At 48.4% G+C, this 23,197-nt stretch overlaps 1 protein-coding gene across 5 annotated transcripts in view; it reads right to left on the bottom strand.

The window, feature by feature from the left end:
• SLC8A1 (solute carrier family 8 member A1) overlaps nucleotides 1-23,197 on the bottom strand; it is a 128,703-nt gene that overhangs the window by 104,400 nt on the left and 1,106 nt on the right. For 3 of the 5 annotated variants that reach the window (XM_027696946.1, XM_027696940.1, XM_027696941.1), the window contains exons 1-2: nucleotides 12,152-12,227; nucleotides 7,927-9,762 (exon numbers count right to left, since the gene is read on the bottom strand). In XM_027696946.1, the coding sequence (XP_027552747.1) occupies nucleotides 7,927-9,762; nucleotides 12,152-12,198 (1,883 nt within the window). In that variant the 5' untranslated portion in view covers nucleotides 12,199-12,227. Of the gene's footprint in view, nucleotides 1-7,926; nucleotides 9,763-12,151; nucleotides 12,228-20,093; nucleotides 20,150-22,397; nucleotides 22,503-23,197 lie in introns of those variants that run through there. The other 2 variants (XM_027696943.1, XM_027696942.1) reach the window with 2 other exon arrangements.

The raw sequence follows: 23,197 nt of genomic DNA, 5'->3' as shown, positions 1-23,197 counted from the left end.
CTCAGCATATAACTATTTTGTTCTTTAGGATGATGTTTACTGACAAATTAAAACACGAACACGCAAGCACATCTCAAAATGAGTTTCTTATTAGGAAGCAAGCAACCGAATTGAGAGCAAAAGAGCTCAGAGCAAATCAATCTTTTTTGTGCATTTGTTTTCTTCTGGACCCAATAAAAAACTTCATGTCCTTCTTATGTCCCAGCCAGTGAGACAACAGCTTTGCCACCTGGTGACAGTGCATCTGGCCCTTGGGACAAGGGTCTCTGCAGGGTGTACTGGTCTTGTGGTTGAATTAGAGCCATATTGCCTGACCCCAAAATAGCACAGTGTGTGACTAGTGCACACCAGTGTTTTAACAGGAGCAAATAACCAGAGGAATCACTCAAGCCCTCCAACCTGCAAAGAAGCTTGCTGACAAGAATGCCATAAAATTTTAACCATCTCTAAAAAACCCCACAGGTAGTATCTCTGCACTGAACTCCACTCAGTTGGTCCCCACCCCTGTTTTCAGCCACCTGAGAGATCCGCATTCAGAGGACCTTCCCCTGGACAGGACTTTGCTCTGATGGGGCAGGCATATGCTATCAGTTCCATCTTTCTCCTTCCAGCACCCAATTCACAGGGATCCAGCCATACCCCATTCTTTGTTGTTGCTTTGTTTTCCCATTGCCAGACATATTTTATTGTTACTTTGATTGTGTAGGAAGGAGTCCAGACATTATGGAAATGGAACCATATAGGGACTGGATGGAGGAGGCCCATGCTGGTTACCCTCTCACTTACACAGCAGTGGGAATATTTTCTCTCTTACACTAAGATATTTTTAAAACGGAGAATGCCGTTATTATTTGTTGTCACCCAGGATCTAGCATTGCCATTCTTGGAAACCAGCACAAAGCCTCCAATGTCATTGTCAGAAACTTTATTAGTAGAGTTTTTGATATCTCCCAAGATGTCCTCAGGCTAAATGGCATTTATGACTTGGAGAGGGCTGACCTTAACTCCAGCCATGCCCAAGACTGCAAAAAAGAGAACATACCCAGTAGTACCAGCACAGCGAGGCCGCGTACCCAGCATTGCAAACACTGTGGCTGTCAAAGACTGTTAACCAAAGCTCCTCATCTGAGAGTACTGACAAAACACAGGTGGTTCGGCAAGACCAGACTGTGAAGGTTAAGCTAAAACTGTTATCCTATGGTGCTGGAGAAAGGGGAAGGAGCAGAGAGAAGGCATGGGATAGGTGACTTTTCCCTTGCATGGCAGTGATGTGTGTGTCCTTGCTAGTGAACACATGATTTTGTCCCTGGTGTGAGCAATGCCAGTAAAGACATATACAAGCCAGATCCAGGCATGGAAGACTGTGCATCGCCTCTGGTAGGCCTGCCTGACAAGGGCAGAGCAACATCACAACCCCCTGTCAGCAGAGAGCTGCCTGATCGTGCTCTATCCGCCTGCAGCATGTGGGATGATGCCTCTGGGCTCAGCCTCTCCCTCTGAGGAGGGTCTGCTTCTGACTCAGTCACTTGTCTGGCAGGTCCAGCTTCTCCTCTCTGTTTGGCTTTGGATAACAGCAGATGCTTCTCTGCCCATCTGCACAGACGCTTGGATGCTGTCTGTGGTCAGCTGTCTGCTTTTTGTTCTGTCACTCTCGTTTTAAGCCCACAAATTCAGCCCTGCTGCTGCAAGAATACCGAGTGCCATCCACTGAGTTCAAACCTGAGGGCAAACTGACAGAGGAAAGAAGTCTATTCCCAAGCCAGATGCACAACTTGAGCTGCACTTGCATCAGGATCCCGTGTACTAATGAATTACCTCTCCCTGTTCAAGGTTTTGCCACAGCAATGGATCCCATGTGCAGAGGAGGGAGAGGGGCGGATGACAGCTCTGTTGACAAAACCTGAATATCGCTGCTGGTGCCAATAGTGCTGCCAGCAGTGCTCAAGCACACGCAAGGGAAAGAAGGGTCTGCAAAGGGGGACAGGCCTTCTCCTATCCCCCATTCTTTTCTCCCCAGCAAGGAGCAGTGCAGCAGTGCTTCGCTCCAAGATAACTTTCCCATGCCAACAGGCTTTGCTAGGGTTGTTTTAATTTTTAAAACAAGCCTAGATCCTGCGTTTTAGAAATTACTACAATGCATTTAATAGGTAGCCTTTTCATAAAGGAGCACAGCGGATGTGTACACAGGCCCTGATGAAGCTAATAACTACCTCTCAATGGCTTTCAGGGAGTTATTACATATTTAAGATCCAAGCTCCCTTAATCAACCGCAGAGATGCAGCTGGCAGCAGTAAATTGCCAACAACAGTTCATTACAAATAAGGAAACATTGGTTTTTCAAGGACAAAAACTGTGTCAGTTGTTCAGCGAGAGCTAACCACTCTTGTCCTCACCCTTCTCCCCCGCCTCATTCACCCCCAGTGATGTACTGGCACAACTTGCTTCATCCAATGACACAACTTTGCTGCCTAAGCCCCTCCACAGGAGACATCACCAAATCAAGTTCCTAGATTTCCTGACTTATTTGGGCAAACAGCACAGTCTGCAGCACCCCATGCTCACCCTCCCCCAGCACGCTACAGGCAGGACTTTTCCTACAACACCATCGTGACATGCGACAGAAGCAGACCCACTGGCTTTTGCTCCGGGGAGCAGAGGACCAGATCAAGCCATGAGATGCTTGGAGACACAGCTGCAAGTACGTTCTTCACAGGCTTGAGACCTGTCTTGGGCACAGCACAGAGGGAAGGTCTGTTAACAACATGCATTCACACCTCATTTCCTTGATGCCTCCTAACAGAAATGCGCAGGATTGTCCACACAGTTTAAGAGATATGCCCATGGCTGGGAGATATTAAGCCATGTTCAGGAAAGACTAAACTTTGTTTGAATGAAGAGGAGAAAAAGAAAAGACAGCCCTGTTATAGCTGCATCTTCCCCTCTTAAGAGGGGACAACCAGCTTTTGGCCTTCAGGAACCAAAGCAACAATTCATTTCAGACCCAGTGAACTTTTCCTCCTCAAAACTCCCCTGGAAAGGGAAACAGGCCCCCATGCCATGCCCCAGCATGGAGCAACACATCTACTCAGACCCCTGCTGTGGGCCACAGCCAGGGCCACCTTCCATAAGCTGGCCTTCTACTGGGTGGACCAGGAGCACTGGGTGCTCCTGCCAAGGATTCAAGCTCTAGATCCAGGTGGCCATATTTGTACTGCCTGCAAATCCCACTGGGCCAGGCAAGACTTCCAGTGGTGAGGGGAAAATGCTCTCTAAACCCCAAGCTGGGCCCTGGAAGCAGGCCAAATAAGAGTTTAATCTTTGTTTGGTCTCTTTTGATATCTCACACTGTGCTGCCAGACATTAACCCTATGCAAGTTGGGGCTGTTGAGTGAGGGGATGCACATTGGTCCAGCCAAACAAAGTGGGACCACAGAGAGCAAGAGAATGTGCCCAACTATGAAACCTGCAAAGGGGAATGTTTGTTTGCTTCCCCTTCAGCCTGGTTTACAGCTGTGTCTCTGCCACAGCAGAAGACACCCTGCTCTTCAACTGCATCCTACTGCAAGGCTGCCCATGCTGAAAGTTTTATTTTTTTTCTCTGAAGCTGCAGGCCACAGGTGCAAAACTGACATAGAGGGGTCCCAGGGCTGAGTCAGGATATTGCTTTTGCTGTTTCTTTAGAAATACCTCACCCAACTTCTTTTGGAAAAGAAAAGGAGTACTTAAAAAAGCAGTACCACTTGGTTCCCCTCCTGCCACAATCTATATTTACTGACACTGATGTTTTTAAAGGGCTCTTGGGAGGAGCCTTTGTGATTTCTGGGGACACTTCCCCTAAAAAAATCAGAGGATTTAGCTGGTGTTTTTGTCTCTGTTAGCATTCAGCTCCTAGATTTATGCTTCCAGAGAAATACCAAAGCTGACTTGGGCAAGTCAGATTCAGTGGGCATCTCTGTCACTTCCTAAACCTGCAGCAGACATCTCTTATAAAAACAGCTAAACTATATACTATGAACCGTGAGATAATTTGACATAAGATTTTCCAAGCATTTATAGGTGTGACTGCATTGGTGAAATAAGAGTTTGATTGGTTGCCCACGTAACTGTATGTGCCATCTTCCTCACTGACATTAATGCAGTAAAAACTTTTCTTTTAGGGTGCGTGTGCAGACATCTGGAATGCAGATTGTAATAATCTCTAGTTATCTCTAAATGTTACCTCTAAAAACATTACAATTTTTTGAATACGAAAGAACACGCTGTTTTCATAAAGCTTTACAGTCACCTCTGGAAGAGGTACCCCTCCTGATGCTCCAAGACAGAAAGGAGAAGAACTGATGGGATATCAGCTGAGAGGAGTGCTTCCTTCTCTAATATAGGAAACTGGACTTCTTTTGAATTATTTAGCATTCATTCAGGAGATAAAAATAGCCTGGCTAGATGAACCAGGGACCTCTTCTATGATCACAATGGCTGTAGTAGGCAAGTGGACAGGAAGAGCCTACAACTACACATCTCCATGTTCTCATCAGGAAAGCTTTAATCGTCAATGGAGACACAAGACAAGGCTGGAGTCACCTTGTTGAGAATGGTCCCAGAGAGAAGGCTCTCTCTTACACTTTAAATCATAGTACCTTGTCCTACAGCAATGTCTCAGAGCCCCAGGGACCAGTGCAGCACCACAGAGACTGACCTTGCTGAACCCCAGTCAAACATCTCAAGCTTTCCCACACAGCTTGGAACAATTTGTCATGAAAACACAGGTAACCCCTTCGCAAAACACATTTAAATGCTGTTTCTTTCACTTGGTAATATGCATTCACTGAACACACAAGCTGTGTTTCAGGAACAAGGAGCAGAAAAGCATCACTCCAAGAGGCATAGCTGGGATAAAATGTTCCACAGGAGAACCAGCATCTTCTCCATTACACATCTTTTTTGGTAGCATCAGAATGAGATGTTTGTTTAAACGAATGAAGTAGCATGGCTTCAGCAGTTAAACAGCTATTTTGTGTACTCTGGGAAGGGGGACATCAACAGACTGCCAAATGGGAAAGTCTCTCTGGACACTGCAAACAAACAACAAATTACGTAATTAGGCTTTTTTGGAACCAGAGGAAGGTCTCCAGAAGATCAGGGTCCTTCCAGTGCTTTCTAATTTTACTGGGACTTACCAGCAAGCCAGCCTTCTAATAACAGAGGCTTGTGAATGCTTTTCTTTCATCTTCGTGTCTCCCTGTACCTTTGTTATTAGTGCCCCAGAAAAACACATCTTACTCAATTTTACCGAGCTGATTGATACAGACCTGAATGGCAGAGCTGAAGAGGCACTAAAGACCTTTAGAAAGGGCAGCAAAGACATCTCTTGGCCACCAGAGCATGGGAAAACCTGAAATTTTAGAACTCTGTTGAATCCAATGTGCTAGGGAATTGCACCATTCTACGTAACTGTGATTTAGCTAAAGCACAGCACTATCAAGCAATGACAGAGTAAACAGGCTGTAGCTCTATAATCCACATATTGTGCTAGCATATCTGCTTTATTACCATTGGAGCAAATTCTTCCAAGGGAGGATGCCTGTAAGCAGCAGCTCAGTGTCAGGACCACTCAGCCTCTGTGCTGCAGGGCTGCCCTAAATTTGTGCCCAGGCAAACATGGGCCTGCAGGAAATCTTCTGCAAGTCAGATTGTACCATCCAACACCTGAACATGGACTGTAGCACCTAAGTTTTAGACTAATATCTACTGCCTTTCAGATACAGATTGGAATGTGTACAATGAGTTTAATTCTGCGCATGTCTTCTCCCACCTGAATGCAGAAAGCCCTTTAGTCAATATCTGGCCCTGTAGTCACCACCTCCTTATGCACCGTTCCCCAAGCATCTGCACCACACTGTGAACTCTTAAAATGGTGCTTCCTATGTATCATTCCTCCCTGTGATTACAGGGAGAGATAGTTCAAAGGCATTAGAGATATGATGGCATCTGCACAGAAAAAAACACACTGAAGTTTCTAAGAAAGCTGTTTCCCCCTGTTTTGTGCCTGCAGTGCACATTCTGACAGCCAGTAAACAGAGGAAGGAGGAGGATTGCTGGCCTGGTGAGGGCACACCAGCACACCCCAGGAGGCCAGGCAGCAGACCCAACAGGATGTGGTCAGCTCATTTCCAGCACACCCTTGGTTACTGCCCTGTTGGCAAAAGTCAGCAGTGGATAGTGTAGTGGAGGGAAGGCCACCACCAGAGGCAGTAGGCACAGCAGTGCCAGGGAGAAGGCATCACCATCCCACTGCAGAACCCCACATCACAGACTGAGCACCAAGACAGCACAGACACGGGTCTTGGATGAAGGACAGCACAGAGATCCTAACCAAAGTGGTGGATACAAGATAAGGGGGAGTCACAGCCCCTCTGAGCACAGTTGCAGAGCCTGTGTGTTTGGCCTGACGTGTAAACATGTCACATCCCATGGGAACTGAGAACAAATGTCAAAATCTAACTACTAGTAGCCCAGTTTTGCTAGTGCTGAGTGACCTGGATAAAAACTAAAGAGCCTTTGGGAGATATCCTTATAGCCTAGTTCATTGCATCTCTGCAGACAACTCCCTGCTTCTCCCAAAATGGGAAAAAATACAATCAAATAACTGCATTCCTCTTACTACAGTTATCATTCAGGAACCAGGAACCATGTGCTCTTGACCCTTGTGTGAGCAACATGCATGTTCTGGCCTCCAGATTGCTGGAGCTCTGAACTTCTTGCTCAGTTTTTCCTGGGAAGTCAAAATGACAACTGGTATAAATCCTTTTTTCTCCCTCTTACTTAAAGAAGTTTCATGAAGTTTCACTCTCCCTCTGCACACGCAGCAGATACAGGTAACAGACAGAACACAAAGACCACTCTTGGCACTCGTCACGGGTCCATCTCGGCTCCCAAGAGACCAGTAGTATAATACATAACAGTCAAGCCAACAGTTAGCTCTTCTCCAACACAGCAGTGCCCTTTATCAGTGACTGCTTTAAGTTCTATGCAGTGGTTTTGTGCTACAGAGATAAGTCCCTGTTGGCAGGGACTGATCTGCAAACACAGACTTCACTGTAGGAACAGCCTGAGGCTGGAATAACAGAACTCCCAACGCCTGCTCCTCCCAGAACACCAGCTGGGCAAGGAAATGCGTTCATGACATACCCAAGGATAGACGTTTTCTACTATGATTTATTGAGCTAGTTTATATTCTCCACATAATGTAATAAGGCTACAGCACTACTAATTTTTCCACCATCCACAGAGCAACACTGGAGTAGCCTCCAACAGCTTTCAGCCTCTTTTTCACTTGCAAGCAGCCAGATATGGTTGCAGTTGCATCCTAACCATGTGACTTCCCTACATGACAACAATTTTTCAAGACACGTATTGGACAATGACCCAGGCCTACAGCCTTGAGAAGAGGAGGAGGTGAAGTGACCTTCAACAAAGCCCTGAGCAGTAGAACAGACTGTGGCCCAGTCCCGGATGACATGACCCTCAACAGGAAAGAGGAAGTAGGTACCACAGTTCATATGTTCAGTTTAAGCCCTTCGCAAGACAGGTCCTTGTGACTGGATGGTCACAGGCATCTTGGTTTTGTTCTCTGCTCCACTGCAGAGCTGAGGCTATAGAGCTCTGCTCAGCACATGGGTATGGTGCAGGAGGTTGATCTCCCACATCAGTCCCACCTCCCTGAATGCTGGAGTGCCCATGACTAGGCACTCTCCGGCCTGTTAGCAAGGCAGGAACGCAGCATTTCAGGTTCCCCAAAGCACATATGGCCATACATGGTTTACTGCAATATGCTGGCACCCAAACACCTCTAGTGCAGCTCTGGGAGCCAAGTGCATTTTATTTCAGGACACACAGAGACTGTAAGGAATAAGTAAAACCTTCACTTACACTATCTCATCGTTTTGGAACTCCAGCTCCCCACAGGTGTCTTCGAAGTCCTCTCCTCCACCTTTGGCTGAGCCTTCAATGGTTTTGTAGGGCACAATAACATTTCCTCGTGCACCAGAGGTTCGCAACACTTTCACTTCCATGGTTCCTACACTTTCACTGATGTGAGTTACTGGCTCCTCAAAGGTGAAGATACCTGCGTGGTCATCGTCAAAAATGGTGACAGTGGCAGTAGATGGTGATCCCAAGCAGGCAAGTGTTGAGACACGACTGGCCTCATGAACGCCCTCATCCGAGGGCTCAGTGCTCACACGGACGTTGCTGAGATGTACCAGGAAGTTCTCATCCTCCTCAAATATGTCATCATCGATTATGCCAACACGGATTTCCTTCTGGGTCTCTCCAGGCTTGAAGACCACTGTCCCTTCAGTGAACTCATAGTCGGAGCCGGCATTAGCCGTCCCGTCCTCTGTCCGGAAGTCAACGTACACAGTGTTGGTCAAGTCGCCTCCCCGGCGAATGATGGTCAGGGCCACAGTGCCACAGTTCTCCAAACACTGGTAGGTACCCTGCTCAAAATAGAGCTTGCTGATGGGATCATTTTCCGTCACCTCACTGTTGACCTCGTGCATGCTGACGGCTTTGCGGGCCTGGTCTGCAGCATGTCTCTTCAAGATGTTGCCAGCTCCAGTCATGAGCCGAGTGGCCTGGATGCGGTAAAAGGCCCTGCTCTTCTGTTGCTGGCTCAGGACCTGGTAGTTGGCCAACTCTATAAGCTGTTCAATTTCCTTGTCTGGGTGCTTTTGTTTCAGCTCCTTCAGGATCCGAGCCATTTCCCTTCTGGCTTCCTCATCATCCTGGTCTTTCTCATCCACTTCCAACACCAGTGTCCCATCCAAAAAGTTCTCCACGTGAGAATTAGCAACCTTTCCGTCCATCTCGATATCAGCTTTGGAGGAGGGCCGGTCACCCTCGTGCTCTATGATCATACCTCTCTGCTTGCCAGCTCGGTATTTCTTGTAGACGTACTTGTAAAACAAAAGCCTCCTGTCAGCTATCCAGGCAAACACCACACAGATGGGGAAGAAGAAGAAGGTGAGCAAGCCTTCCCAAACCTCCACAATCCCAGGTGAAGACACAGATAAAATAATGTAAAGCCAAGTGTAGGCAAAGATGCTCCAGGCCGCCGTGACAAAAAACACTCGCAAGTGCTTGATCTTCCTTATCTCTCCATCTGGAACCACGTACACACATATCGCAATGATGACAAACATGTTAAAGGCAGCACTTCCCACAATCGTGCTTGGCCCCAGGTCCCCCGCTGTGAAGCCGTGGCCGCACACTTCGATGACAGAGAGGAGGATCTCGGGGGCGGACGAGCCCAAGGCCATCAGTGTGAGATTGGAAACGGTCTCGTTCCAGATCCTCACAGTGGTTTTGCTGGTTTCACCATTGGGCTTCTTGATGGTTATTTCTCGCTCTTGGGATGTAATGACTTCGATGGAGGACATGAAGCGGTCAGCTATGATAGACACTCCCAGGAACATGTACACCATCGCTACAAAATACACCGTTGCCCGAGCGATTTTGTCACCAAATGAGGGGTCTTGCGGTTCCCATATTGGTAAAATCACACCCTTTTTGCAGATGTATGAGCCAGCACACTCCTCAGTGTCATTCCCTGGCAGTTCACTGGGGCTCTCTGCATGTATGCCATCTGTATGGAAGAGCAACACCAGCACAAGGCTCAGGATCTGAAAGCTCACTGGGAAGGTGGGTGGGTGAGTTACTCGCGACATGGCCACTTCCTCCGAACAGATCCCAAACATCCTCAACCTTCAGAGACAAAAGAAAAGATGCATTAAGTGAGGCCAACCAGAGATAACAGATTTTCCTCTCCAGTGTCTTTATTTCCCATTTTTCCCAAACATATAATCAAGTTATCCTGTTACTCAAGAAGACCCATTGAATGAGCCAATTGTGTTATGATTACTGATGTTTTTCATGTAGAAGTTATCTAGTTCAGTCACCCGAACAAGGGTGGATTCAGATGCTACCATTGGAATAGCACCTACCCCCTTTAGCTACTATGATGTTTCTTTCTCTTTGCTGAAAGCCTATTTGTTCAACTGCATTTTCTTGTTCCTCATCTAATTAAAGCCCATCATTCTGCTTCACAGCTGGCAGAAGTGTTTCCCATTTCAAAATTACAGTGCATTCTCTCACTGGAATTCAGGGTAAGAGCAGGAGAGGGCAGAGAATCTACTATACCCTCATCATGTTTAAAAAATATTTTATACTTGCCATTTTAAATCACTGTAATCTATGTATTTCACAGCCTTTTCTTGCTCACAGTCCTCCTAAACATCTACTCCACATCAGAAATCTGCACAAAGTGTGCTCTCAAGCCCTGGCAAAACCTTATTCTTAACAGTAACTTGGTCATAAGGTGCACCAGAAGGGAAGTCTGTAATTAATGATTTTGGAGCCATTCCTTCCACAGCGCATCACTTTGCACCTTCCCAAAACTGGAAAGAGCCCCATATGCATCGAAGCCTGGCTCTCTTGGCATGCTTCGAGAGGAAACATGTCCCTGTGCTCTTTTCCCACTAGGTCAGCTTTGACGGCTTCCCCTTCAAGGGCCTTTCTCACTCCATTTACAACATCAGTCATCAGGCATGACAGCTGTACTTGCCCTTGTCCTGCCTCAGGATTTTCCAGCAATGTAGAGGAGCTGTTAAAGAGGTTTGCAGTTAGTTAACAGTGCATAAACCGACAGAACAGATGCCTTTAAGTACAAAGAGATGCTTAGTGCAAAAACCCGAGCATGCTCAGTGTTACATTCTCAATTTTACTAGCCAATAAAAGCCAGATCCCTAGTTATTAAAGCTATATTTTCTCCTCAAGGAGAGCCTTTGCTATACTATGCTTCTCCCATCCAAGTTAATTTAATCACATAGTGCTTAAAATGTTTCTATGAAGAGAGGAAAATGAGTACATCGATATCCTTTGCTGGGAAATACAAAAAGCTGAACTGGTTTTGCTCATAAAAAACTTACACCCCTGAAAGGAAAAAAAAAATGTTCAGCCATGAAAGGTTTAAACTTCTAAGAGAAAGATCTCATTTCCAGGCCCATATCAGAGATGGGACACAAGCGAGAGACCCAGTCAATGCCTCCTCAAGTACAGTCTTCGAAGCGCCTGGCAGGTCTCACCCTACCATTTGCCATCTGCCTGGTCTCCAGCAAAAACACACCAGGTCTGACGGTTCACAGCTGCATGCACTGGGAGACACAGACCAACCCATTCACACTAAAGGTGGCACCCAGTGACAGCATCCCAGCTGTCATCCGGGCCCAGTCATAGTGATCGGGACCCAAATGGGATGGCTAAGAATACCTTCCCTCTTCCTTCTGAAAGAGGTCTTGTTTCACAGCACAGCTGGGACACAGGCTGCCTCTCCAGCCACAGAACAGGGTACACATGCTGCATTGCTGACTGCAATAGTACAGGCAGGCATTCCTGAGGAGAAGCATTTACCCTCCTAAACAGGAACACACCAACACCTTCTTGAAGAAAAGCACCTGGTAACCACCACCCATCTCCTTCTCCCCCATGACAATTTGCCCCTCCTTGTTAGGGCAGGGGCATATTATGCAGAGACAAGGCTGTGCACAAGTGAACACCTGATTGGAGGAAGCAATGGGTAGCATCCTGCACCCATGTTACTCCAAAAGAGACATTGTAATGATGGATCAAAGCCCTCTCCTCTGTTTGCTTTTATTTATGGATGCTGTAGTAGGATTATTGGTCTGGAAGAATAATACTGAGAATTTATCAAGGCAGTTTTATATAAATGACATTTTCTCACCAGGAACTGTTGGTCTGCCTCCAACCCCCGCTCCCCAGTTTTGTAATTAAGAAAAGAAAAAGATACATAGTGGAGGAAATGAGCAAGTCAGAGAGCTGGGTGATAAGAACAGATAAGATGAACAAGAAAAAGCAAATCTCTTGTAGGAAGATAGATTTAAAAGAAAGTTGTTTGTGTTGGAAATCCTGCTAATGCTACAAAAAAAGTTCTTACTGCTGGATTCAGAAGCCCTGAGCATTGCACCCCTGATCATAGTCCCTGGGTGCCTTCCACTTTCCCAAATGCAAACTGTAGCCACTGCTTATAAACTCGAAGTAAAAAAAATGAAAACACGATGTTTGTAAAGAAGAGTACCTTGTTGCAGGCCATTCAGCAGATACCAAGTTGAAACAGATGTGCATTCATGGTCACTGAAGTTTAGCTGAAGCATGAATTAGTCACCCAACATCTGTACTCCTGTGTTTCACGCTGCTCCAAACCAAATCACAGAGACATTTGATAAAGGGGCTGTCAAAACACAGGCTGACTTGGTACCTACTCTGTTTTTCCCAGATAGCTCGTAAGTGTAGTTTTGTTTCCTTTTTAAATATGTAGGCTTAAAAAAATTCATTGTAGGCATAAGATATTACTCAGCTGCATGGTTCTTCACCCTCTCCTTCTAAAGGGTAGTAGTTTCTTCAAAAAACTCAAGAACATCCACCTGCCCTTGTTCAGTTAATTTTTCTCCCTGTGGCAAGTCATATCCCTGCACATGTACAATTATTCAGAGCAATCAGGCATTGTGAAATCCCCTTGGCAAGAAGAGAAAACAGATGGTTCTAGAAAAAATATTATGCTTTGGGTCACTGATTTAGGTCATAGGAGAGTCCCATCACACTTTGGACCAAGTCTACAATCTCAAAAGGATTTGGGCACTGGAAGTCTCATCCAGAAAAAAAGACATGCATGAAATCAAATTAATAAGTCATTTGAACTTTATTTGCCATGTTCTTCCCTTTTAAACATTCTAATACAAGTTGGTTTGGGGTTTGTTTTTTTCTATTTGATTGGTGTTTTTAAATCAAGTCCCATATTATGTTAAACAGGAGGAAAAAAGACCTAGAGGTTTGCATCTGAGCAGTCCATCTTTCTGGCATTTCCAACCAGCATGTCACTTACAAACAATACTTTTCCCTCAGATGGCAGAAGGTAAAAAATGTGGAACTTTTTTGGAGATCTCAGAGGGATAAGAAATGGCTGGAGCTTTGGAAGAGAAACCCATCAGCCATATCAATGTGCCTTCTTTGAGCAGTAGTAGCGTCCCCCAGCTTTCTGTTCTACTTTCTCCAGCATTTTGTGGTGTGGTCATCAAACAAGATTGACATACCATCACCAGCTTTCCTACTTAAACCAATTCACAGTGAGGCTCAGGAATTAGGGAGGGCTAGAAAATTCTTGTCCACAACATGCTAGTTACACACATGCAACCAGAGCCTGACACTCAAACTATCTTTGAGAAGCAGCTGCTATTAAATCATCATAATTTCTTTATTTGTACAATCCAAAATAAACAGCTTGGTCCCCAGAGACCCTCTTACTCTGCATTTGCCTAGGGTCTCAGCCCATGGTCAGCACACTGCTGTAGGAATATTCCCAGACAAATCATTTACATTATTCTACAATGAGGAGCAAGGCTACTAGAAGAACAGCCCTTCCTCCAAACCCAACTTTGTTAGCTTTTCATTAAGGTGTCTCAATTGCATTTCCTATCCTGGCCATCAACAATAAAAGCAAGTGCGGATGCTGATGCTGGCAGCCCTGGCAAACCCTGCCTGCAGTGGTGCTCGTGGCCTTGGAGGCACTACCCCAAAGCCTCTGGGATCAGATGGATCATGGCAGCACTGAGCAGAAACACAGGCTGCTCTGGAGCTCAGTTGCTGGCCATACATGTGTGGTGAAAAATCCCAAACTACCATCCTGGGCCAGCACAGCCCTGCCCATAAGCACTACCTGATGCTCAGGGACAGCACCAAGAGCCCTTTTTACCACTGCAGGAGTGGAACTGTCTTGGGGCTGCTGGAGAGCTTTAAGGGAAAGCTAGAGCCAGCCAGGAGAGACAGAGCCCAACCTGGGTTCTCCTGAAGTTGCAGCTGAGCCCCTTCCCTTTTGAAACAAGCTCCCCAGGGGTGCCAGCAGGCCGCTTTGCAAAGTCAGGGAGAAAAACTCATGAGAGGCTGCATGGCAAGCTCAGTTTAGATGTAGCTCCTGGCCAAGGGACGTTGGTCCAGCCTTTATTCCAACCTTGGTGTTGTGAAACACCAGGAGAGCAGTTGTGGCTTACAGCAGGGCTAGGAGGGTTGCAGAGATACTTGCCTCCCTGCACGACATGGGAACTCTAGGTTTTACAAATTGGCAGGAGAGAGTTCGTGTTGCCAGCTCATGCTCCTGGCCCCCAGCTCAGGAGCTGCCAGATAGGGAGGAAATGGCCTTTTAGACTCTGCTCTGACAGCTTTGCTCCTTCAGGCCGGCTTGTCGCTGCATGCAAAGTGAGCCTGAAAGCTGCTCTGCATTTAAACAAAGCGCAGCTTTTGCTTTGCTGCAGCCCCCCAAAAGTCTCATCTCCATTGGGGCATTTCAGCCATAAAATATCCACCGTAAGACCCTTCCTGTTATTTTCCTACACCTTTGTATCACACACAGGTCTATAACCATCTGCAACACACTGGAAGCACCGTTATTTTTAAGAGTACTGAAAAAACACTGCTAATCCAGACACTTTATTACAGAAGGATTGGGCAAGGAAGAAAATGGTCTAGGCTCACAAGTGGCCACACAAAGAGAGACTGAGAGACTTTCCATGGGGAAATTTTTTCCCACCATTCAATAGAAAACCTGTACAGAGCAGCTGTAACACAGCAGTGTTCGCACCATTACAGCCACTGCCGATGCTACCCAACGGTGCCTACCCCACTGTGACATCAGCTTCATAATAAACATCACTACTGTGGATTTACTGGCAGCTTGTATGGAAGAAGGTGTCCTCACAGCTGTGTCACTGGTGTACAGAAGGTTTGAGCAGCACCCTCTCCCCACAGGGTGCCTGGTCGCTTGCTGGGGGCCAGTAGAAAGTTTGCTGTTCACATGAGAGTGGCTGCTTTTCAGCATGATGTGGGAACGCAACCAGGAGCATGTTGCAACACCACGGGGACTCCCAGACAGCCCTTCCACATCCCATAGTCAGGGACAGAGAAGACCTTTTCCTAGTGAGAGTGCACTGCTGCAGAGAGACAGAGAAGGCAGCTCAAACTACCCTTTGCTGGGGCAGGAGAAAGACAGTCTCCCTTCAGCCAGAGAGGCCAAAAACTGACGAAGAAGCAGCTAGTAGTTACTGCAAGGCACAGCCAGCCTGCAAGCTAGAGAAAGAGAGCATCAAAGCAAGTTAGCTGCTCATTTTCCTGCCACTGTCCATGGGGAAAAGACATCAAGCCCCAAAAAGGCAGGCTCTCCTGGCCAACAAGTGTCCCCCTCCCTGCCATGCCCTATGCTCCTACCCCACGGCCAGACCTGACATCTCCAAGTCGCAGAACCCCTTTCCCAGCTTCTCTTGCAGCAGATCAGCACTTAAAGAGTCTACTGCAAGCAATAACGAGAATTCCCAGGAGAAAGCACTGCACACCTTGCCTCCACACATGGGACTTACACCCACTGCCCCATCTCCGGAGGGCTAGTAAACCTCTCCTCTCCTGCTGACCCTTCCTGGCCCTGCTGAAGCCTGTACACTCTGCCTCACTGAAAGTATCAGCCTGCTTTAAAGCAGGCAGCTTGGGCAAAGCCTGTACTGGGAAAAGACATGACTGTAGGAAAGAAAAACCCCACCAAATACATTGTGTGGTCTCTGATCATCAATCGGCAAATTAGGCAAGAGCCCAGGTCCAGCTTCCTACAGCCAAGGGACACAAAACGGATGCCAACAGTCCTGCAAGGAGGTATGGGGTGCTTGGAGATCTGTCAAGGCAGCCACAGGCTCTGCTGGCTTCACTACTGATCTTGATGATGACCCCATGGCACAGCTTCGGTAAAACTTAGCTCCTGACAGCTGTGAGATTTAGCTATCAAGGCAGGAAAAAGACCCCCCCACACACTGGCTGTACATCCAGGCCCATGGAGGAGGAAAGCTGCTAAGTCCAAATACTCTGTTGCCACTCAGGGCTGCACAGCGTGACGGCACTTTAAATGCAGCTTGGAAAACCCTTGGCTCACTTCCCTGCTCCAGCTCTGCCTGGCTCCTGCTCCCTTCCACCCAGCTCTGCCACTCCAAAACAGGCACAGCCTGTTGGCATCCCCTGCCCATGACCCTCCAGATCTCCACATCAGGAAAATGATTTCCAGGCCATCAGCATCCTGATTGCATCAGTACAAAAAACATCAAAACCTTTCCAAATATAGTCAGAGGCACAAGCCCTCCATGGATCCGATGAAGTAAAATATACATCAGGCCACCCTGTTTTCTGTAAAGGACATTAAAAAGTAAGAATAATTATCAGTCTGCAACTGATTTTCCAAGTATCCTATCTCTTCAATGAAGCATCCAATCTCCTCCCACAATGTCCCCAGCAACTTTCCAAAATAAACAGATAAACAGAGAAAACAAAACATCCAGGACATAAAATTTCAACCACATTGGATGAATTTGGGGGCAGCTTGCAGAGAATGAGCTTGGAAGTGTTTGTCAGGGAGATTACAGTCTTGCTTTTCACTCATAGAGACCAAGTGTCAAATTGCCCCTTTCCCCTGCGACTCAAGATCTCAGCAATGAATATGCCAGAAAATAAGAAGCAAGGGAGAAATATACTACATTTCTCTAGGGTTGTGGGGTTGTTTGTTTGTTTGTTTGTTTTTTTAAACATCTCCCTTCCTACTTGCTGCTGTCTCCAGACCATTTCTCTATCCCCACCACCTGCCTTTGGTCTCTTCTTTATCAAGTAGCATCAGGCTCTTCCCTATGATCCCTCCTCAGTTGTGAATGCCTTCCTCTCTGCCCGTGGATCTCCCTTGCTGATTTAAGCACAGTGCAGTCTCCCTGGTCTCCACAAGCCAGCTTTAAGGCTGCCTTGCCAACAGACTCCCTGTGCGATCCCAGGGCAGCCCTTTATCTCCCTGTGCTCCATGTCTCCCTATGTAAAATGGGAAGAGCATCTCCTGAGAGTGCTGGGAGAATAAAACACTGCTAATAAGCCTGAGGCTCTTGGGTAGCCTGGGAAGGAAGTATCTGCCCAGAGGTGCCCCAAAGGGACCAGAAGGGAGGAATTAACAGGCCTGTTGCTTTCTTCTATGCCTGTCTGTTCCTACCTCTGTGACTATTTTTGCATTGGGTTTGTAGCTGTGTGTGGGTCCTCTGTGCAGCAGGATGCTCTCCTAGGCTCTGCAGGAACAGAAAGCTTCAAGGGCTCTGCAGGAACAGAAAGCTTCAAGGGAGCAGAGACAAATCCCCAGCCCCAGCTCCCTGTGACCCTCCAGGGATGAAGAGCTGGGAGACGTCCACGGGAATGTGTTGACCTGTGATTCGGACATGGTACTAGACAGAAGCTGGGCAGGTTAGTCCAGGCAAAGGCTCACCCTGGCATGCTTCATCCACCAGCTTTGTGACTGGCCCTGGCTGGGGAAGGGTGGTAGCACCTCCCAGCAGAGTCACCGTCCATAAGCACAGCTCTGGCACGGCTGACTCTAGAGGGAGCTGAATGCTAGTGCCGAGCAGACACCCAGCTTTTAGACCCCCAGATCTCAGGAAAGGGAATCTAAGCCCAGGTGTGTGCCAGGCCTTCGTTACCTACCTCAAACACAAGGTTAACCACCTCTCCCTTCTCCTCAGATTCCCCCTCCTTCTCTGTCTCCCCAGGAGCTCTTTGCAGCACCAAATCTCACTTCTATTTGTAGCCAGGTTTCCTTAGGAAGCCGGGCATATGAAATCACAGTTTCCACGTCTGTCTGTCTGTTCACATCGCTCCCCCCTCTTTCCAATTTCAGCTAAAATCACCAGAGGGATAGAGATAGCAGAAAAAGCCAAGTTCCTACAAGCTTCCTGAAAATAGCTGGAGAGATACCATTTATGTCCAATGCAAGGGAAAGACTGGTCAGTGGGCTCAGCCCATACTGGATGCCAGAGTCTCAACAGCACAGCACCCTGCAGCAGACCCAGGTGGAGCCCGGATTTGCACAGATGTGGGCACCAGTGTCCGTGAGCTGGGAACACATGCAGATTACGGCACGTTGAGCTTGAACAAGGTTCCAGGTTGTTCCCTGTACCAGTCGCAAGGAGAGCCATAGACATGCGTTGTCTATGACCAACCTGTTGGTTGGCTGTCCAGTGATGCTTGTGTCTTGGGGGTCACTGGGCTTTATTCCAGGTTCTAAGTTTCTTTGGGATGCTGGAGAACAACAGGTTTACCCTGGTAAGCCATCAGGACAGTATCCCCTCAAAACCACAGCAGAAAACCAAATTCTGTCCTAAGATGCAATGCCAGAAAATTGCAACTCTGAAAGCCCTGAGCAGATCTGGACACTACAAAAGGCAGAGAAATGGCTGTACCTACACAACATCATTTAAGGTGATGTAGAGACTCCTGAGAGCAAGGACATAAGCCAAAGCTTGTGCCATGTCATGTACAGCAGTACCAGGAGAGAAAACTAGGTGTAGCCTGTTTAAGTCTCAGCCAATAGATCACAAAAACCTTAGTGAAAGTGGAGGGAGAGAGAAGAAAGCAAAGTTTCATCACCTTAAAACTGTGCTACTTGGTGTTGGCATTCAGAGATGCTTGACATAAAGAGTATGTCCAACCCCCTCAGGTATCTTGAATGTAAACCCTGGTACAGAGGAAGCTTTGGCCAACGTGGCTTCCCAACGCTGACTTAGGAGTTGTTTACGTCTCCTGAGAAACAGAGCTGGTGGGGTGTAAGAGGAGTCAGAAAATGCATCATCTTTCCTGGGGAGTTGGTGGGGGGGGGTTCATGGCTTGGCTGGCAGTTTATGGCTCTAAAAATGCTAGATTATTTCCCTATTTGGACTAAATGTCTGTGTTGAACAAGGGGCAAAGCTGCTATTGAAGAATCATTCGGAAGGAAAGGGGAGAAAGAAACATTTCATAGGTGCTCCCAAGGGACCACAAATGCCTTTCTTTGGTGATATCCACTTCCCCAGCCAAAGCCATATAGAACAGCTCTTTTTTTCCTGGATGCCACCATCACATCAACATGCAAGTGTCCCAGCTTCCCTTTTCTAAATAAAAGTGCATCTCTTCTCTTTGTGGTGGTGACAAAAAGCACATGAATACCTAGGCAAGTGTCAGGAGAGCACTCAAAGAATCCCAGCCTCTCTCAGCCTTCATTTCCATTGCCTGACTCGCAAATTTCCAACATCTGGGACTGGAGGAACATCTTCCTGCAAAGCGCAAGCAAAGAGGTCCCCTGAAATCACACACTTGCACCCACATGCCTGTGACCTTGTGGTTTTACTAAAGCTTTCATTTTCAGACTCCGATTCTCCCTAGCGCTTGCTGCATTTCTGCAACATTTTGGCAGTTTGCTTTCGCCTTGGAGACAGAGCAGAGTGTGGAGTTGTTTTGCATGGCTCGGTGGGGAGGGAAGCAACAAGGCTGCGAATAAAGAATTAAACTCAAGATGACGGAAGAGCCCCAGCCATGCTTTCACCTAGACAAAGCCTACGTGATGAGCGCTGCTTAATGCCAGCCCTTAATAACACATGATGCTCGAGATGAAAAAGGAAATTTCAGCGTGGCTGCAGGTGCCTCCGACCACTCACCTCAGGAACCGCTTCAAGGCAGGAAAAGCAGCCCTGCCTGGAGGCACGCACAGCCCCGGCCAGGCGGAGGCACCGCACCCCGCCGCGCACGGGGGGATGCGCCCCTAAGCCCCCCGGGGAAGGCGATTTGCTCCGGCCCCTTGCCCGACCCCACCTGCCCAGCAACGCCCGGCTCTTGGGGTAGGGGGGAGGCAACACCGCGCCGCAGCCGCGCCTCCCGTCGCGACATGTCGCGATTGGCCGGCGGGGGAGGGGGGCGAGCCCCATCGCCTGCCTAAAGGTGCCGTGGCTGGGTTGTAAAATACGTTCTCTGGTGTGTGTGGATGTGTGAGCATCCTACCCCCGCCTCCCCATCGGCTCCCACACGGCTCCGGGTCCCTCTCCCGGCCCCCCCCAGCCTCCCCCGGCACTCCGACGCCGGTGTAGAAAGCGGTGTCCAGGCGCCGGGGACCCGCCGCGCTGGGCAGGGCCGGGGCGAGGGCCGGTCGGTCTCGGTCCTACCTGGCGAGGGGCAGGAGCGGGCGTCGCCGGGGCCGGATCAGCAGCGGCGGGGCATCGCGGCGGGGCGGGCGGCGGAGCCCCGGTGCGCGGCTGAGGCGCGGCGGCGGGCGGGAGGGAGAGAGGGAGGGAGGGAGGGAGGGAGAAGGGAGGAAGGAAGGGAGGGAGGGATGGAGGGATGGATGGAGGGAGCGCGCGCGCACACACACACTCACACACACACGCGCGCAGCGCCCCGGGGATGCGCTCAGCCGGCCCGCCCCGCAGGCAGCCTCCCCTCCCTCCGCATCCCTCCGCCGCGATGCGCGGGCAGGGAAAGACCTCCCTCCTCCGCGGTAGCAGCTTCAGCCCTCCTCCTCGTCCCCCTGCTGCTGGAAATGTTTCCCGATTTCCTCCTCGGATCGAGGGACTTTGAAAGGCAGGGCTGGCTGCGGACCCACCCCTAGCAGCCCTGCCCTCCCTGCTCTCCCTGCTTGGGGCATTTCCCCAGCCCTGCCCTGCCTGCCCCCAGCCCTGCCCCTCCTGACCGGGACAGTTCCCATCCATGACCTGCCTGACCCCAGCCCAGCCCACCCTGACCGGTCAGGTCCTGCTCGCCGTGGCTCGTCGCATCCCCCCGGCTGCCCTGCAGCCTGCCAGGGCAATCCCGAACCCATTTGCACTCTGCAGGAAGGAGCGAGCCCTGGGAGAGATGGCGAGAAGAGAAACACGTGCGTGTGTGTGCAAGGAGTGCCTTGCTGTGCCTGTCCCCGTGCCCCACAATGTTGCCCATGGCCCCTGTGGGGAGGCAGGAGGCCAGGGGACCTGGGTTGGGACTCACTTCCCTATCACATCCTCAGAGTTGAGGTGTTTGCAGAGGACAGGGGGGGACAGGGGGTGATAGGCAAGGAGCATGTGGGTCAGCTAGGACATTCCTGGGAACTGCTCTCACATCTGGCAGTTTAGTCAGCCTTAAACCCACAGACCCTCCTGTCCCCACAGAAGGGTTATCAGCATTGGGGAGGTCCTGCAGGAAGGCAGCAACCTGGCAGAGAAAGACTTGCTGCACCTCAGGCTGGCCCAAGTGTCCTTCCTGTGGGCAATTCCCCTTTCACCATGCCTGAATGACTCCTCCACCCTTCGCTGGCTCCAGCAAGGAGCAGATGAACCCATTGTCCCACCCTCCAGGCAAAACTCTCTGACTTTAGGAACTTAAAATAGGACCAGAGCTACTAACTCACACACTGGTCGTTGCAAGTACTCAGTGACCTTGACTAGCCCTCTATGCCCAGATCCTCAGGTGCAACAAGAACTGTGGAAAATCAAGACATTATTTTAGCTCCTGCACCCTCTGACCTTTTCCCTCTTATCTTGTTAGCTGTGCCTGTGATTTTTGTCACCACTGGTGAGACAGAAACGCAGAATTTTATCTTTGGATTTTATCTGTGCTTTTCTTCCTTACTTTCAAAAAAAAACTTATAAAGATTTTTGCATCACCATGTCCTTTAGCAGAGATGGAAAACTAAATTTCTCTTTTCAAGATGAGATGTAAGATATGGACAATGTCGCAAAACTCCTTTGTAAAACACTTTGTGATGAACTGACCAACCAACAAACCAGCTACTTAATGTCGCAGATGTTATTGATATTATTTAGTTTTGGACTTACTTTAAGAGCTTATTGCTTACGTATGGAATGAAAGGCGTTTCCATATAAGAATTTGGTTTAGAAAAAGCCCATGGTTTTGTGTCCAGTAGCTAACTCTGATTTTCTGTCTCACCTCTTTTGATTTAAAACTCTTCAGAGGAGGGATAAGGTTGCATCTGTCCATGTGGGGTATTTTGATGGTACTCAATTCTCCCAGCAGGGCCATTGATATAAAATGAGCACAGCTAAATGTGTACAGCATGCACAGTGCTGTGCTCTGATCAGGAATTGAGCAGAGCAGTGGATGTGTATCAGTGGCATTTGGTTTTGGCAGTGGCTGCAGGATGCAAGGTGCTGCACAAGCTGGCATGGCAAAAGGATAGTGTGAGCAGAAAAAAAATTGGCATGGTTGCAGCAAACACAATCCCTGGTGTTGCTTTTCACCCTGCATACTGAAATCTAATCACTGCAACAGTAAGCAGTGGAACTCAGATTTTAGTCATGAAGTTCTCCCTAAAGCTTCTCATTTCCCTCAGTAATGTTGCTGACCTACTTCCAGCTCTTTCAGTGAATATAGTACCCAACTTCTCTGGATCACCAAGAGTAAACTTTGCTAATGGGGATCCACTGGTGAGCTGCTTTCTGAAGAGCCAGGCACATTCTCAGTTCCTCCCAGCTCACCTCTCTCTGCAGCTTCCAGTGAGTGTTCCTGTCTCCCTGTGCCTCCTGCTGAGATCCTCAGTAAGGCTGCTTCAGCTGCGGGATTTTTGTGCCATTTGAGGGGAGCTGAAGAAAACAAGAGTTTGTCAGTGTTTGTGGTGATGCCCATTAAGTCCATGCAAATGAATCCTTTGTATCACCCAGCCTTAGTGGCACTGGGACAGAAAATGTGAAGCATTATTATCCCACCTGAACATAAGAGCAGATTTCATCTGCTTGAAAAGTGACTGGTTAGGAGGAATATGAAACAGGGAGCCTGGGATAAGATGTGCCCCACTTCCCAGTCCTTCACACATCCCTTTCCAGGAAATTCAGACCTTCATTTTTTACAGTCTCCAAGAGAAAGGTGGAGTTAGGCTCTGAAAGAAAAGAGTGGAAGTCAGGGAGTGAGTAGGAGAGACAGTGACTCCAATTGCTGAAAGGAGATACTGTGTTACAGGACCGATCCTCACTGCAGTGTCCATGGTTCATACTGCTTTTTCTCAGCCAAGCCTGCTGAAGTAGCTGTAACAGAATAGAGCTCTGCATGGACTGTGAAATCTGCTGGGCAAGCTGAGCAAATGCTCCCGTGGTCTCTCTGATGCTCTAGGCAAAAATGCAACAAGACTCCTCATGTCCTGACACAGCAAGTTTGTTACAGTGTGGACACATCTACACTTCAACATGGTTGCAGACTGGGCTGTGCTGAGAGAGGTAGCAGTTTCCTCCAGCTACCTTTACTTCCCAGTCTCTCTTTGCAGTCATGGAAGTGAACACCTACC

This window comes from Neopelma chrysocephalum, unplaced genomic scaffold, assembly GCF_003984885.1.
Source record: "Neopelma chrysocephalum unplaced genomic scaffold, ASM398488v2 Primary Assembly neopelma1_117, whole genome shotgun sequence".
In the NCBI taxonomy this organism is placed as follows: domain Eukaryota; kingdom Metazoa; phylum Chordata; class Aves; order Passeriformes; family Pipridae; genus Neopelma; species Neopelma chrysocephalum.
The sequence above is the reverse complement of the archived record's forward strand: the minus strand, read 5'-3'. Positions and strand labels throughout refer to the sequence as shown.